This window comes from Saimiri boliviensis, chromosome 7 (assembly GCF_048565385.1).
Source record: "Saimiri boliviensis isolate mSaiBol1 chromosome 7, mSaiBol1.pri, whole genome shotgun sequence".
NCBI lineage: Eukaryota > Metazoa > Chordata > Mammalia > Primates > Cebidae > Saimiri > Saimiri boliviensis.
Genome location: NC_133455.1, coordinates 85,700,595 through 85,715,705, shown reverse-complemented (window position 1 = coordinate 85,715,705; position 15,111 = coordinate 85,700,595). Strand labels below are relative to the sequence as shown.

Here is a 15,111-nt window from a genome sequence, read left to right as displayed (position 1 = left end):
TTGTAAATATTGAGCTTTTGCCATTTGGTCCTTTACAGTTTGAAATGTGAATTTTTTACTAGATTTTTATCATTTTCAGAGAAATTTAATCACTGCTACATGTCCATTAATTGTGCTCATTATTGTGAGATCCATTTCTACTGTTTTTTCAAGAATTATCAGTGAAAATAAATGGAAACTGTAGCTGTTGGTAGATTATTGAATGTGGATTTTTTTTAAAGTTCTTTACAGAAATTCAGAGAGAGGGGTGAAGCCGGTGAAATGATGTCTTTATGATCCCCTTCCCTCCTCACTCCCACAGACCCATCTAGCCAGTGTCACTGTCTTGGAGAGAGGCTAGGTTGTTTGACTTATAGCCTGATATTCCTTCTACCATGTAAGTAAAAAGAATCATTTCATTGTATATCTCTGCTATGTACTCATAGGATGTCACTAAATTATCCAGAATCCTAGAGTGCAAGGCATATAATTGGAACCCACCCTAAAAACAAAAACTATGAAAAATCCTGCCTTTTAATTTCATAGTTGCTGCTCATACATATAAGTTACCCTAGAAAATTCATCAAGTTATTACTTCATCCAGCCAAGGGAGTTAATAAGAATTGTTTTTTCCTACTATTCTGGATTGTTTTGTAGTTGAAATGAGGGAATATGTGTGTGTGTGTGTGTGTGTGTGTGTTAGTTTTGTGTTGCCATAACAAAATAACACAGACTGGATGATTTATAAAGGAAAGAAATTTATTACTCACAGTTCTGGAGACTGAGAAGTCCAACTTCAAGGTGCTAGCATCTGGTGAGGGCCTTCTTGCTGCATCACCCCAGGGTGGAAAGCAGAAGAATAAGAGAGTGCACACATAAGAAAGAGACAGATGGAACTTGGACCCTGAAGTCTTTCTTTAATCAGCCTTAATCCATTCATGGCTAGAGCCCTTATAACCTAAATAGCTCCCAGGAGGCCTCACCTCCCTTTTGAATTAGGGATTCAAAATGGAAAATTTTGAAATTTAAATTGTAAATAAATTTTCAACATATGCTTTTGTGGGTACCCATTGAAAGCATAGCAATGTATGTGCTTCAAAGAACAAACATTTTGGGAATCCAGTAGGTCAAATTTAGCTCCACATTGGGTAAATCATGCTAACTTCCTAAGTTTTGGTTTCTTAAATGGTAAAACTGAGGTACCAATATCTAATTCAACAGACTACTGTGAGAAGTACGAGATACCACATGTAAAGGACCTGGTACCTTGCTTAGCATTTATCCCTCTAAGTAGTAGCTATGATATCATTTTGTTGTTGATATGAGAGTTAGGAATTTGTAGGAAAAAAACTTAGTTCAAGACCTCAATTCTGCCCATTACATTTTGTGGAACCTCAGACCAGTCCTCTTTTTTCTTTTTGCTGCTGCTGCTTTACCTTTTTAAACCTGTAACATAGATGTAATAACACAACCTAAGTCTTCATTTGGTTATTATGATTAAAGAAGAGAATACAGATAAAAACCTCTAGTATAGTTCCTGGCACATAGGCTGCTATATAAATGTATTTTAATCTAAATTTAGAGTATATACCTCATCCAAGTTGTAAATATTAGTGTCTTCATTCATCCACAGACATGACAACCCTGAGTTAGATGTCTCTGATTTTACATTTTCCAAATAACTTAGTCTTTACAAAGTTATTCTTTTTTTTTTTTTTGTGGTATATGCTTAAAAGTCAAGTACTTGAACAAACTGGCTCTGTGTACCAGCCTTATAGCTTTATGCTAGTTAATAAAGAGGCCAGGAATGTTCTGCAGGTTTCAGAAATCTGGCTGCTGTTTCTTTAACTCTGCAACTTAGACAGAAGACTTCTGTTTCTTTATGAGCACACTACAGTGAATATTTTGTCTAGCTGCAGGGGAAAAGCTTTGTCATGGACTTTGCAGACAATAGCCTTAAAAGTAAAATGGTCTGCTTTCGGTGCCTGGAGGTTCAGGGGCCTATTGTTAGTGCACAATGGATTTCTATTGCTGCATTCCTGCTTTGCAAAGGTTTGTTAGCTTTTAATGACTGACAGTACTCTATTGCAAATACCATATTGGCTGTGCCCTGTTTACATGCTACTCAAGAATTTTTGTAGAGTGCTGGAGAAAAGAAACAGTGGTGTTTGTTTGACCTACTCTGATAAGGTTTAAGAAATAATTTCACTCTCAAACAGTTTACTGGAAATGTAGAAATGTTGGAAGTTCTTGCAGAAGTATTTTAAAGTTACTTTTAAAGCCTCAATGAAGAGAAATACTGGTTACAATATGAAGATAATTACTCTGTTTTATTACTCCTAGAATTGCTGTTAATATTCCGAAATAATATAGAAATTGGGATTTTAAAAAAATTCCAAGTAAATTATTCAGTATTAGTTCTTAAATGTGAAAAATAGAGCTATGTATTTTGTTCCAAAGGAAAAGAATATCATTTTTCATTTATCCAACTTCATTCATTCATTTCAAATTCATTCCATAGGTAAATGTGCATATATTATTTGTTGTGGGTATATATACATATTTGCACGTACGTGTATATGTATACATATAGACCATGTAAGAGAGTAATCATTCAGAGCTTTGCACCATTTTATTTTCCACAAGTTTCTGACATGTGAGACAAAAGTGTTCCATAATGTTATTTTTTTTTTCCCATGGAAAATCGCATCTCTGCTGTTTAAAAACTCCACACAGGCTTTGTGACTGCTAGCTGATTGCTATAAAGATGGGGCCCTGGAAAAAAGTAGATAGCATTAGCTAAACATGATAAAGAAAACTCTTTAAAATGTATTTTACTGTGGGGAAAATTAACCAGTTTCTAATAATATTATGGTGTCTAGGCCAGACGGTCCCTTTGATAAGTTAACACGTACTCCCTTTATGCTCCTGGTGGGGGGTAAACAAATGCCTGAACAAATACAAATACACATAAACACCAGTGTGGAGAATGGCAGTGTGTGTCTTAGATCTATATAATAAGTGTGGGTATTGTTATTTAGAGGGAGCATACTGGGACACTTATCTTTTAGTACATTCCATTTTCTAAGTGAATGCAGTGCTAATCGTGGGATTGAAAGCCATTGCAATTGTGTACCCATCTAAATGCTGACAAGAATATACAATTATATTGTTTGAAACTGAGTTTAATGTTTGGGAGTTTTTATTGGCATTTATATTTACTTATACATTAAAATTCATCACAAAAGGAAAGGTCAAAAACTATGTTATATGTAGAAACAAATAGCAGACTATAGCAGACCTAGCTTTCTAAAACGTGTGTGCCCTGTCCCAATACAGGGCATTTTAAAAGAGTGTGATACAAATCTGAAATAAGCAAATAATAGGTTTCCGTTATGGGCATTTCTCACTTCTCTAGATTTTGAAATCTTTTTAAAGCTTCTTTTATACCAACTTTTTTTTTTTTTAGTGTTCGCAGTACTGGCAAATCTTGCCACAGTGTGCTTACTACCACACAATGTTAAACACATATTATAAAGTGGATGTAATTGTAAACACACAGAGGGATATAATTACATGTAGCAGATTTAAGAGCTAATTCTTTGCCTTTTTTTACTCTGCATTTTATCAACATAATTATTTTTTGACTGCAGACTAACACCCTGAAATTGACAAGCATCCATTATAGCAAGAATTTGTTCACCAAATTGAAAAACAATGAACTGCAAGGTTTATGTGTACCCATTGTCATAAAGAATTAGTATGGCTTTGTTCCGCAAGAGGAAAAAGCTAATGATTTTGAAACAGCAGGTGACAAAACACATTCTTTTTTTCCACCCCTGTTATCAGTTTTTTGATGAAGCCATTATGAAGTGGGGCTGGGATAGGGATGGCCTTATTTTTAGCAGATAGACTTTTAATGAGCTCCATTGTAAGGAGAGTCATGTTGATTTGCTTACTTCTTTTTTTCTTTACTTAGAAACCCCCAGTATTGAAAAGCTACTCTCAAAGGACTGGAAAGACAAGCTTCTTGCAATGGGATCGGGGAACTTTGGCGAAATAAAAGGTAATAATAGTGTGATTATTTTGATCCAAAATGTACCAAAATGAAGTTGATATTCAGGAATATTAATGGTGATGAAGTATATTTGCCCTCACCCCCTTTTGCTTCTCGCGTTCTCTGTGTTTGGGGTTTCTTCTTTCTATCTTGAAGGAGGATGTAGCAGGGTTCTTTTCTTCTGTTTTCTTTGTGCCGTATAGAATAAATGATACTCCGTTTTCATAGAATTGCCCCACTATACCTCTAACAGGCTCTGATTTTCATAATTTAAAAAATTTATTTTTTTATAAGTAAGAATGTACCTACAGCAAGGTTAAAAACTGTATCTTATAAGATGATTTTGTACATTTTACATATAGGAAATATGGGTGTGTATGACCTACATTTAAAACCAGAAATGATGAATGGGGAGGGCATAATAAAAGACTGTTTTGTACCAATCAGGGTAACACTGTGTTTTGGTTTTATTTGAATCAACAATTACATCCAACTAAAAAATTCTATAAAAATATTCGTATCTTAATAAACTCCTAATAACAAGGGGAGAAGATTGAATTGCCTCATGTAAAATAAAAGGAAATTATCCTTTCAATTAATTTAAAAGTATGTTTTCTCAAAACATTAGGCAATCTGCAGTTTTCTGTTTGTGGCTAGTGGGACACTTAAGATTCTGAGTTCTTTTTTTTTTTTGAGATGGAATCTGAGTACTACAGTAGGATTAATTCTGAAAAAGTCAAGATACTTAGTCATCAGTATAAAATATTTAGTTATATATTGCTGTGTACATTTCTGGTAGAGGCGGAATATATATTTAAAATATCACCAGACTTGTATTAATACACATGTGAAATATAAGTATAAATAACTTTTTTTGCATATATGTGTCTGTGTAAGTGTTTTCACAATGAGAGAAGCAATTATCTCTCTTAAGGCTCTACTCCATCAGTGCATCCTGGAAAAAGGCAAAGCATCGCTCTTAAATGTTTGGCCTACCTGACATTAACATCTGGATATCTAGAAACTTCCAGAAAACATTTGACTGAATATTTCATTTTTCATGCAGATCATTTGGAATTACATATATTTAGGCTATGATTACTTGTGAAAAGATGATGAGAAAATGAATTGGTGCTAATCAACAAATTCAGCAGCCAAAATCTACAATGGAATCAAATTCAAATGAATGAGAATCAATATGCCTTAAAGAGCTTGAAGACAAAGTTTACGCAGAACTGAGAAGTTTCGTCTTCAGAGGCAGCAGGTCCTTTATATTATTTTGATGGATTTTAACCCATTTACCCCAGAGGCATAAGATGCATTCTCCAAGGTTTTTTATTCTCTTCTGACCTGGGTAATAACTCAAGAGTAGAGCAGAGAGCACTGCCTTTTCTAAGCCTTCTGATCTCATTCCAATGGAGGACAAACATTTTTTCCCTCCCTTGTTTTCCTTCACAAGTCAAACTTAAAAGCAGCAATAGCAGTGATGACAAGCTTAGAGGAAAGCTCAGCTGTCCCTTTCAGGCTTGCCTTGGGGGTTAGTTTAGGAAGCTACAGTACAATCACAAAAGAAGTTTCTGTCTTTAATTTTGAGTTTTTTAAGCTTCACATTCAGAGTACAAGTTAGGTTATTGTCCTCTGGTTCTGTTCAAAAAACTGTTTTCTGATGCATTTTAAAAGCAACTGTAGGTCTTTCTTCTGTTCAGGGCATGGTTATTAGGTGCTCAGCTCAGGTTTGGCAGTAAACCTGGAAAATAGCACTGGGTTACTTTTCCTACTGACTGCCCATGACAGTTGCAATTACTATCCATTGTTCATAGGTGGTAGAAAGTGGAGAGGATACAATAGTGTGTTGCCCTCTGGGGGTAAATGAATTTGACTGAAAGGTTCTTGAGGGGTCAGGCACAAAGATTATGTCATGCCCAGGAATGTAGTTTTCCTGCCACTTCAGAAGTTAGATAAGAACAATGACTTAGTTGTTTGGGCAGCTATTTTTTGAGGCAAATAAAGATGTAAGTCTCATGTTCTCATATACCTGTCTAAATGAGGGAGGGAAGGATATGTAAATTTTTTATCTGAAACTATGAATGTATTGAATTATTAGATTATTAAGGTTAATTTAAAATAATGTATTTAAATAGAACCTTTGCAGATGTTAGGATGTTTACAGCCCTTACAGTATTCACAGAGCCTTGGTGTGCCTGGAAACTTTTCTCCTCCATTTATATTAGCCACTTTTCATTTAATTTTTAATTAGTTCCAGGAGATGTGTGAGTGAATGAGTGTGTGCGTGCGTGTGTGTGTGTGCGCCCTTTTCTGAATATTTCATACTATAGCCAAGTGAGGACTGAGCTCTATTTTAAGTGCGGGTTTTAAATTGCTATCAGTGAATTAGTTTCAGAGCATTTGGACAAATATTGCGATCATAGCTTGGAAGAGTTTAGAGAGTGTTTCTTACTATTAACATTCAAAAAGCAAAAATGATGAACTTTTTAAAATAGGAAAAGTAAATGGCATTTGATTTGGAGAGTTTAGCTATCAATAGATAGTTGTCATACCCACTTAAAGTTAGTCTCGTTTTTCAGGAAACAATGTGGGTTAGTAAAGGTCACCTACTTCCAAGAGCATAAAGTTATTTTTCATGTTATATTATTTCACCTGTTAGAATTTATATTATTTTATGCTCTGGTACTTTCAAAATATGAATTAGGTTTTAAAGTCACATTAAAAACAATCCTCTAGCAAACACCTAAAAAGGACACTTAATCTGGTTTTGCAGAACAAAACAGTTTGACTGAGAGGTTCTGCCAGCAGCAGTCAATATATGCTATAAACTGATTAGCTACCCAAAGAAATCATTTGTTTCTTCATTAATTATCAGCCACATAGTGTAACTAGCCAGTTTACAGAGTCTTTTGCCCTTATTTATATCAAAAGTACTGAGTAACAATAATGTGAAAGGTGAAGAAACATTTTTTTGTCTCATAGTTATTGAGTGGGGAGGGGAATCATTGCCTGTACTCCAGTTGACAGCCGATAATCACACACAGTTTCAGCCTGCATGGAATTCGTTACACAGAAGGTCATTGCATTGGTACCTCACCTGAGGATAGTATCTGGGGATCCATGGCAGATTTAACTAATCTAAGCAGATCATTTGTTTTTCAACAAAGTAATTGCAAAATTTGTATTTTGCTGACTTAATATTTATTTGTAGAATTATAACACAAATATCTGCATGCAAAATACTCTCAATTGTTTTTATCTTGTTGAGCTTATAAAAGCAGAACAGTGTACAGGAGGTCACTTTAAGAAATTCTAGACAAGTTTCTCTACCTGCCTTATTTTAAGAATTTTTTAGAGCCTGGTTTGTTTCCCCTTAGCAAATATGATGGATTCTTCTGACTCTGGTTACAGTGCATTAACTTAGGCCCACAAAATGTTGAATCTGTTTTTAACTTAAGTGCCAGGGACATTTGATACAATGCAACAATTGGTTCTTTTGCATGGCTCTAATTTTGTGTATTCTAGAAGATGGGCTATAAAGGCAAACACCAACACCTCTAGAACTGCCAATAAGGGATTCAAGGAGATAATCCATTCAGCAATACTGTAGCCCTTCAGAGCTCATGAATTAAAGACATATGCAGTGTAGGTTCAGTGTGGATTAAAGTAGATAATCTTTTAGGTGGCATGTAGATGTTTGAGATAGAAGATATATAGAGTCAGTAAGTGGGTTGACAGGTATAATTATGTCCAAATAACATTAGATGATTTGAAAAAGCAGGCTTGAAATAGGAATCAGATCCCAGGTAAAAAATCTAGTAAGGAATCCTATAAGTTTTGTAAATTAAAAACATAGAAGCTAACATTTCAGCATTTCAGTATATAAGGGTTTCTATCACTTCCAAAGTTGTTTCAAACGTGTTCTTTTAAAATCTAGTAAAGATTTAAGAATCACGTGGTTTACGAATAGTGGTCTTGTGATTATTACATTTGTACATTAACCTAAAACATTTCTATCTGTACATTTTTACAAAGGGGTTGGAAATGTTGATTAATTTCTGAGAGAACTGTTGGATCTGGAATTTATTCAATACAAGAGTCAGCCGTAAGGAAGGTACACAACATGTAGTCATTTACTTCTAAATAAAGTAAATGTTTAATGTTTTTAATCTACTAAGCTTGTTTTATAGTTCCTCTGTAGTTTCTTATGAGTAATGTTTTCACTTTTTGTAAAAACTATTTCACAAGAACTAAAGAAAGACTGCTGGCACATAGAATATAAGTTTTCCAAATAAGTTTGGCAATGTCTGTAAAAGCAAAGAGTAACTACATTTTCTATAAACCAGTGACTTGCTCTGTCTCATGATGCCGGTGTCCTCATGCCAGTGTGTAAATACAACTGGTGATCATAAGAAAAGGATAGGCCACTATATCTCAATTGATCTGTATATTGATAGTCCAGTCCACAATTAGGAAGTTTTATATACTTTGTACTTTTTAAAGTACTTAATAATGTGCGTTTTAAACATAAGGTTAATCAAATACTAAGTTCTTACATATTTAATCTGGGCTTTGTATTAGAAAAAAATGTTCTCCTCAACATTTTTCTCATTTAAAAATGCCTTCATTCATTTAAAAAAATGACTTGAGAAGTGTAAAGATTCTAAATTTAGATAATTATAAACACATTATCTGTTTTCTTGTAGATATGAATTCCAAAGCTTGTTTAAATACTCTACAGAATATTGGGTAATGCAATTAACCTAAAACCGTTTCCTGTTTGGTACTAAAATTTACTAGGAAAGCATGGTATAGCCAAAGTGATTTGATGTTACATGGGCCGATTCTTCCAAGTACTTGTGGAAATTGGGCTACCGCTTTTGGTTTATTTCCTCATCTACTGATTTTTAGCAAGTTGACAATTATGATTTATTGCCTGTTACTTAGTAAACATCTTTTTTACAGGTACAATGTAAACATCTTTCTTCTAAAATTATTGTGACAAAATCATTTAATCCTGATTGTACGTATAAAGAAATTGAGATTCAGAAATTAATTATAAAAAAACACTTACTCTAGCTGTGACAGAGTCAAGACTTGAACTTAACTTCTCACTGCCCTTAAGACCTGTGTTTTTATGTAATGCTTAGCAGCCTATCTTCAACAGAGTTCGACTGGGTGATCTCTAGAATCCTTTAAAACTGAGAAACATTTCTAGACTTACTAAACCTGGATGAAGAACTTCCATAATTTGCAACCAAGATAGTCTGTCCTTAGATCTGTCTCTAGCACACATACACTCAGTTTTGTACTGTAGTCTGTTTACACATTGACCTGCTCCATGTAGACTTCCTAATATTCTGTTGGCTCAAAGTTTGGAATGTAATACGTATTTGAGGAATGAATGAAAAGTGAAAAATGCCATGTTTTGGGATAACTATTATTTACTGCGTTCCAAATGCAACAGATTTAATGTTATGTTTAAAAATAATGGTTTTTATATTTCAAGTACAATAAGTAAGTGGATGGAATAGTCTTGGAAAAAGTTTCTAAAATTGCAGTCTTCATTAAAAGGTAATATTTTGTGATAAGATGTTTTATAGAGCAATACTTTTTTGAAAAGGTAACAAGAATAAACCTTGTACTCACTACGGAAATTATAATGTATATATCTCTTTCATAATGTCCCAGAAACGAAACATCCACCATGGGGCACCGTGGTGAAGACTATGGCTACTTGTTAATTATTTCATTCAATCTAATGGTGTCACCCTTCAAATGCAAAGTTTTCTATGTTAGATATATTTAAATCCAAGCCAAGGCCTACTTTTTAGGATACTGAAGCAAAAACAACAACACTATCTTGTCAAAAGAAATCATGCTCATATGTTTAAAAAGGTAAGAATACTTACAGTATTAGCAGTGTACAAAAGGATGTCAGTTAATTTATACTCAGTCATGTAATAAACTATGGTATTCCTTATATAATTTTAATTGATTCCAACTTCTGAGGGATATCTATATTGCAGTAAAGAATATATAGCTAAATTTTTATCAAAGTCTGATTAAATTCTTTCTTAATGTCAAGGACCAATTAATAGATGTTTGCACGTAGGATAACCTAACACCAAATACTCCTTTTTTGAGCTGTAATAGTGCCATTTTCGTTCAGCCTTTTTGATGGGGGGGGGGGGGGCGCTCTGCATTTTCTCTCTTATTGGGTTACAGTGCTGCTGAAAGAAACTTTAGTTACAAATTTAAAATTACTTAGTTTTTATTTATGGTATTTTCAGTTTAGTCAACAAAGGCTGTTACCTGTGTTGCTGTGTGGTAGCTCTGGAGCTATAATGGTAGCAAATACCATTAGTATTTAGTAGACAGATTCCTGCCCTCCTAGAGCTTATGGCCTAGTATTAGTTATTTATCAGGCAGAATATTAAAAGATAACACAATGAATGATTTTTAGATATTTTAAGTGGAATGCCAGTTGAAAGCGCCGTTTCCATATAAAAAAATATTAAACCAAGTAAGGTCTCATCCAAATTGTAACACTGGAGGTCTAACAAACACAAATAATAAAGAAAACATCTTGGCAAAGATTTTTACTTTGAAACAAAGAATTAAATTTTTGGTAAGTTTGTTGAGGGAAGAAATATAATTAGTTTACTTTTAGCTCTAAACTTCTGGGACATTCTTTTCTAAAGTGAGTTTACTTTTCTTTTTCTTTATTTGGACAATAGTTTCCAATGGTTCACTTTGATTTTGATGATTTGATTTCAAGCCATTTATCTATTTCATTTGAGTGGATCAAAACAATATTGGGGAAAATAGCAATTTCCATGATTTTTTAAATTTATTTCAATGTTTTTGAGATCATCTTTAATTCAAGCATCCTGATTGGGGTTATTCCTGTGCATAAAATTGTAAAGCATCAGCTAATCAAGGGCTTTTCTTTGTTCTTAAGTTTATTTATTTTATTTATTCATTAAGTGGTCATGTATCTGTATAAAGGTGTCCACCATGTGTTAGGCATTATTCTGTAGATGCTGGAAATACAGTGTTGAACAAAACAAATTATAATAGTATTCTATTATAATAAAGCTTATATTCTACTGGGAGATACAATAAATAAATAACTATATCAATAAGAATCTAACAGATAATGCTAACTACTATAGTATAAAAATTGGGTGATAGGATAGAAAGTTAGCTGTGGTGGGTTTTATAATTTCAGTGGTCAGCCAAGGCCCTCCAGGGAGCTGGCCTTTCAGTTACTACCTCGGATGGATTTGATTGCATTTATTTTTTATCTCTTTCATTTAAATTTAAGCTATCTGAAGGCATGCTTTCTTTTCTGGCTTATGCTTGCATTATCCTCAACACTTAAACACAGTATGAGGCACATGGGAGGTGCCCTGTGAACATATGCTGAATGAATTAAAGAGAAAAGCTAGTCTTTTAAAGAGGATGATTTTGCTCCACCAGGGGAAACTGGCAATATCTGGAGACATCTGGGGGCATTATAACTAAGGGTGAGGGTCCTACCTGCTTCTAGATGATGGAAGCAAGACAACTTCCCATGAAAATTGTCTGACCTAAATGTCAACTGTTCTGAGGTTGAAAAACCTGAATCTGGAGGAAGAGTTTTCTGAGGGTAACAATTAACATTCATAGGTCCTATGGTGGGAGCAAGTTTGCATATTGGTATTAGAGGAACTCAAAGAAGCATATTGACAAAAGAGGAAATGGGAAGAGATGATGCCACGGAAGAAGGCAAGGGCCACACCATTCAGGGTTTTGTAAGCGTAGACATTTGCGTTTTATTCAATGTGCAGAATAAAGCTTTGAAACAGTTTTATACAGACATACGACATGACTTGATTTACCTTTCTAAGCAAACGTTTGTTTGGAGAGTGAATTTCAGTAAGGAAACAAGTAGAAACAGAGACAGTGGCTAAAAAGCAATTGTTGTAGTAAAAGCAGGAGATGACAATCACCTGGGTTAAGGAGTAATAGTGGAAACAAAGATGTAGAGACTGATTTATAATATGGTCTAGGGTTGATCAATTTCCAATGGATTATATAGGGAAGATAAAGTAGACAAAAAATGAACACCTGGATTTTGACTAAGCAATGTGTTGTTTATGTATTAGTCCACTTTCATGCTGCTGATATAGATGGACCTGAGACTTGGCAATTTACAAAAGAAAGAAGTCTAATGGATTTACAGTTCCACATGGCTGGGGAGGCCTTACAATCCTGGTGGAAGGTGAAAGGCATGTCTCACAAGGTGGCAGACAAGAGAAGAGAACTAGTGCAGGAAAACTCCCCTTTATAAAACCATCAGATCTCATGAGACTTATTCAATATCATGAGAATAGCATGGAAAGACCTACCGAGACTTATTCACGATCATGAGAATAGCATGGGAAAGACCCCCCCATGATTAAATTACCTCCCAGCAGGTCCCTCCCACAACACGTGGGAATTGTGGGAGCTAAATTCAAGATGAGATTTGGGTGGGGACACAGTAAAACCATATCGGATCATGATGTCTTTTACTGAGCTGGCAATAACTGAAGCTGGTTCTCTTCTTTCATGACTTTGTCTCATTATATTAAGGAATCTGACATGTACTGCTTCTGTGGAATATGGAAGTATAAATGACTGCCATGCCTGCAGTTTTTAGGCAGGAGGAAGACTGAAACAAAATAATTTTGTGTCTTCAGTAATCTCTCATTCTAAGGGGATTGGAACAGAACTAGCATAGAACTAGCAAAACATACAAGAATGCAAGTAACTGAAACATGAAACTAAATTACCATCACAAGTGAACTCATGGCATTAGCTCTCTGACTCAGATGGAACAAGTTCATATATACATGACTGTGTCTCCATAGGGTTATACACTATATAGACATACATATGTATTAGTTATGACTCTTAAAAACCTGAATCTAGTAGCTCCTCTTTTTGTTGGGTGACCTCCGGAATAGTCCAAGGATCTAGTTCATATTCTTTTCACTTTTTTAACGTCAAGGATGTCTTATGACTCTTGCTACTTTTCTCCATTGTTCACAGACTACTTATTAACTCCTCTCTAACCACTTGGGGATGACTGTGAAGAACGTGGTAATTTAGAGATGAAGCCATGGGACGGACTTCTTCATCTCAGTTTGGTACTTTCATAAAAATAGGGAAGATTTCTTTCACAAAAGTGTATTTTTTTTTTTGGCTCAACTCTCTTAAGCCAAAACTAGAATCCCTATGCATGTTTAAACTCGAGAATGGCTTAAAGGGTAGGGGCTTTATTCTTTATGTCATCCATTAAACAGTATTAGATGATTTCTATACTCAGTGCATATGCTATTTGCCATTATCTATAGTAGGTAATGAGAATAGAAAAGTCCATCATTTATAGTTGCTGCTATTATAGCTATCTCTCCTGACTTTGGGAGAAAAATGTGAACATAAGATAATACAGTGCAACAGTTCAATACTATAATAAAGATCTACACATATGCTGTGTGGATTCCCAAAGAAGAGAACAACTGTTACACGTGGAAATTAGGAAAAGAGCCACAAAAAACAAGATGTGTGAACTGGAACATGAAGAATGAATGTTTAGGGAGAGACTGGCCCAGGCAAGGCACTTGTTAAAGATGGCATGTGCAAGTGCTCAGAGTGGTGGTGCTGGTGGTGGGGTAATGTTAGAACATTCAGTTTGGCTAGAATTTAGGATGCGCAGAGGAAGTGGGAAGATTAGGTAATATTTTGAAGGACCTCATTAATTCATAATAATGACTTGACAATTTTTTCCGAAGCCAATGAGGAGCAATTGAGGTCTTTAAACAGGGGAAGTGACAGGACTAGATTTTGACATGACATCACTTTGTTATCTAGGAAGGTAATTTTGGTAACAGTTTTGAGGTTAGATTTGTACAGAGATCAATTGACAGGAAGTTCTGTTTTAAAAGTTCTATTTTTAAAATTTGCTGCAGAAATTCATGAAAAAAGATGACAAAAATGGCAGTGAAGATAGAGAAGGGAGGCTGGAACAAGAGCTCTTTTAAGTCAGTACAGCAGTATTTATGTTATGTTGTCATTTGTGTAAAAGGCATTCTTATGGACTGAACTATGCACCTTCCCCCATCTACCAACCCTAATTCACATGCTGAAGTCCTAATGCCTAGAACCTGAGAATATGAACTTTACAAAGGGTATTAAATTAAAATTAAGGGATCTTTACAAAGGGTATTAAATTAAAATGAGCTTATTATGGTGGGTCCTAATCCAATATGACTTATAAGAAGAGGAAATTTGGACATAGATATGTACAGACTGAGACAATGTAAACACAGAAGACAGACACCTACAAGCCAGGGAAGGAGTCCTGGAACAGATCAACCCTGCCAACAACTTAATCTTAGAGTTCTAGCATCCAGAACTGTAAGGCAATTTCTGTCGTTTAAACCACCCAGTCTGTGGTACTTTGCTATGGCAACCCTGGCAAACTAATAGAGAAATATTATTGTATATGCTTAAGTCGGTGTTAACAAGAATAAGACACACAAAAGAATAATAATAGTGGTTACTTTTGAAGGGACAGTTTTGAGAGGATATCTTTTACTATATTCCTTCATCATCATTATTTACTAATATGAACATAATATTGAAAAATATAATTTTAATTAAAAAAGGAAAAGCAAACCTATTTTGAGAAAAAAATTGCTATGATTGGTTAATGTGATCAATGTAGGGATGGGTAGTTGCTAAGGAAATTGAAGATGTTCTTAAATATTTTAGAATGCTGATTGGTGATAATGCTTTAAAATTACAGGAAAATGGTGAGTTTCACTCTATGCTTGTTGAATTTTATGACTGAGATACACCCTCAGAGATACCCTATTCTGCATCTAAATATGGGTTACTAGGGCTGAGGGACAATCTTAGGGTTGGCACATATATTATTTCATTGACTATGAGACTATGTATTTTAGAACTCAGTAGGTTAAAATATGCAAAGCGTTACTGAAATATAGTGCTTAGAGGTTAAAGCATGTTAGTTC

General features: G+C 34.6%; 1 protein-coding gene across 16 annotated transcripts in view; it reads left to right on the top strand.

The window, feature by feature from the left end:
* SOX5 (SRY-box transcription factor 5) overlaps positions 1–15,111 on the top strand; it is a 1,015,292-nt gene that overhangs the window by 794,180 nt on the left and 206,001 nt on the right. For all 16 annotated transcript variants that reach the window (XM_074402912.1, XM_074402908.1, XM_074402910.1 and 13 more), the window contains one exon: positions 3,959–4,045. In XM_074402912.1, the coding sequence (XP_074259013.1) occupies positions 3,959–4,045 (87 nt within the window). The remainder of the gene's footprint in view (positions 1–3,958; positions 4,046–15,111) is intronic.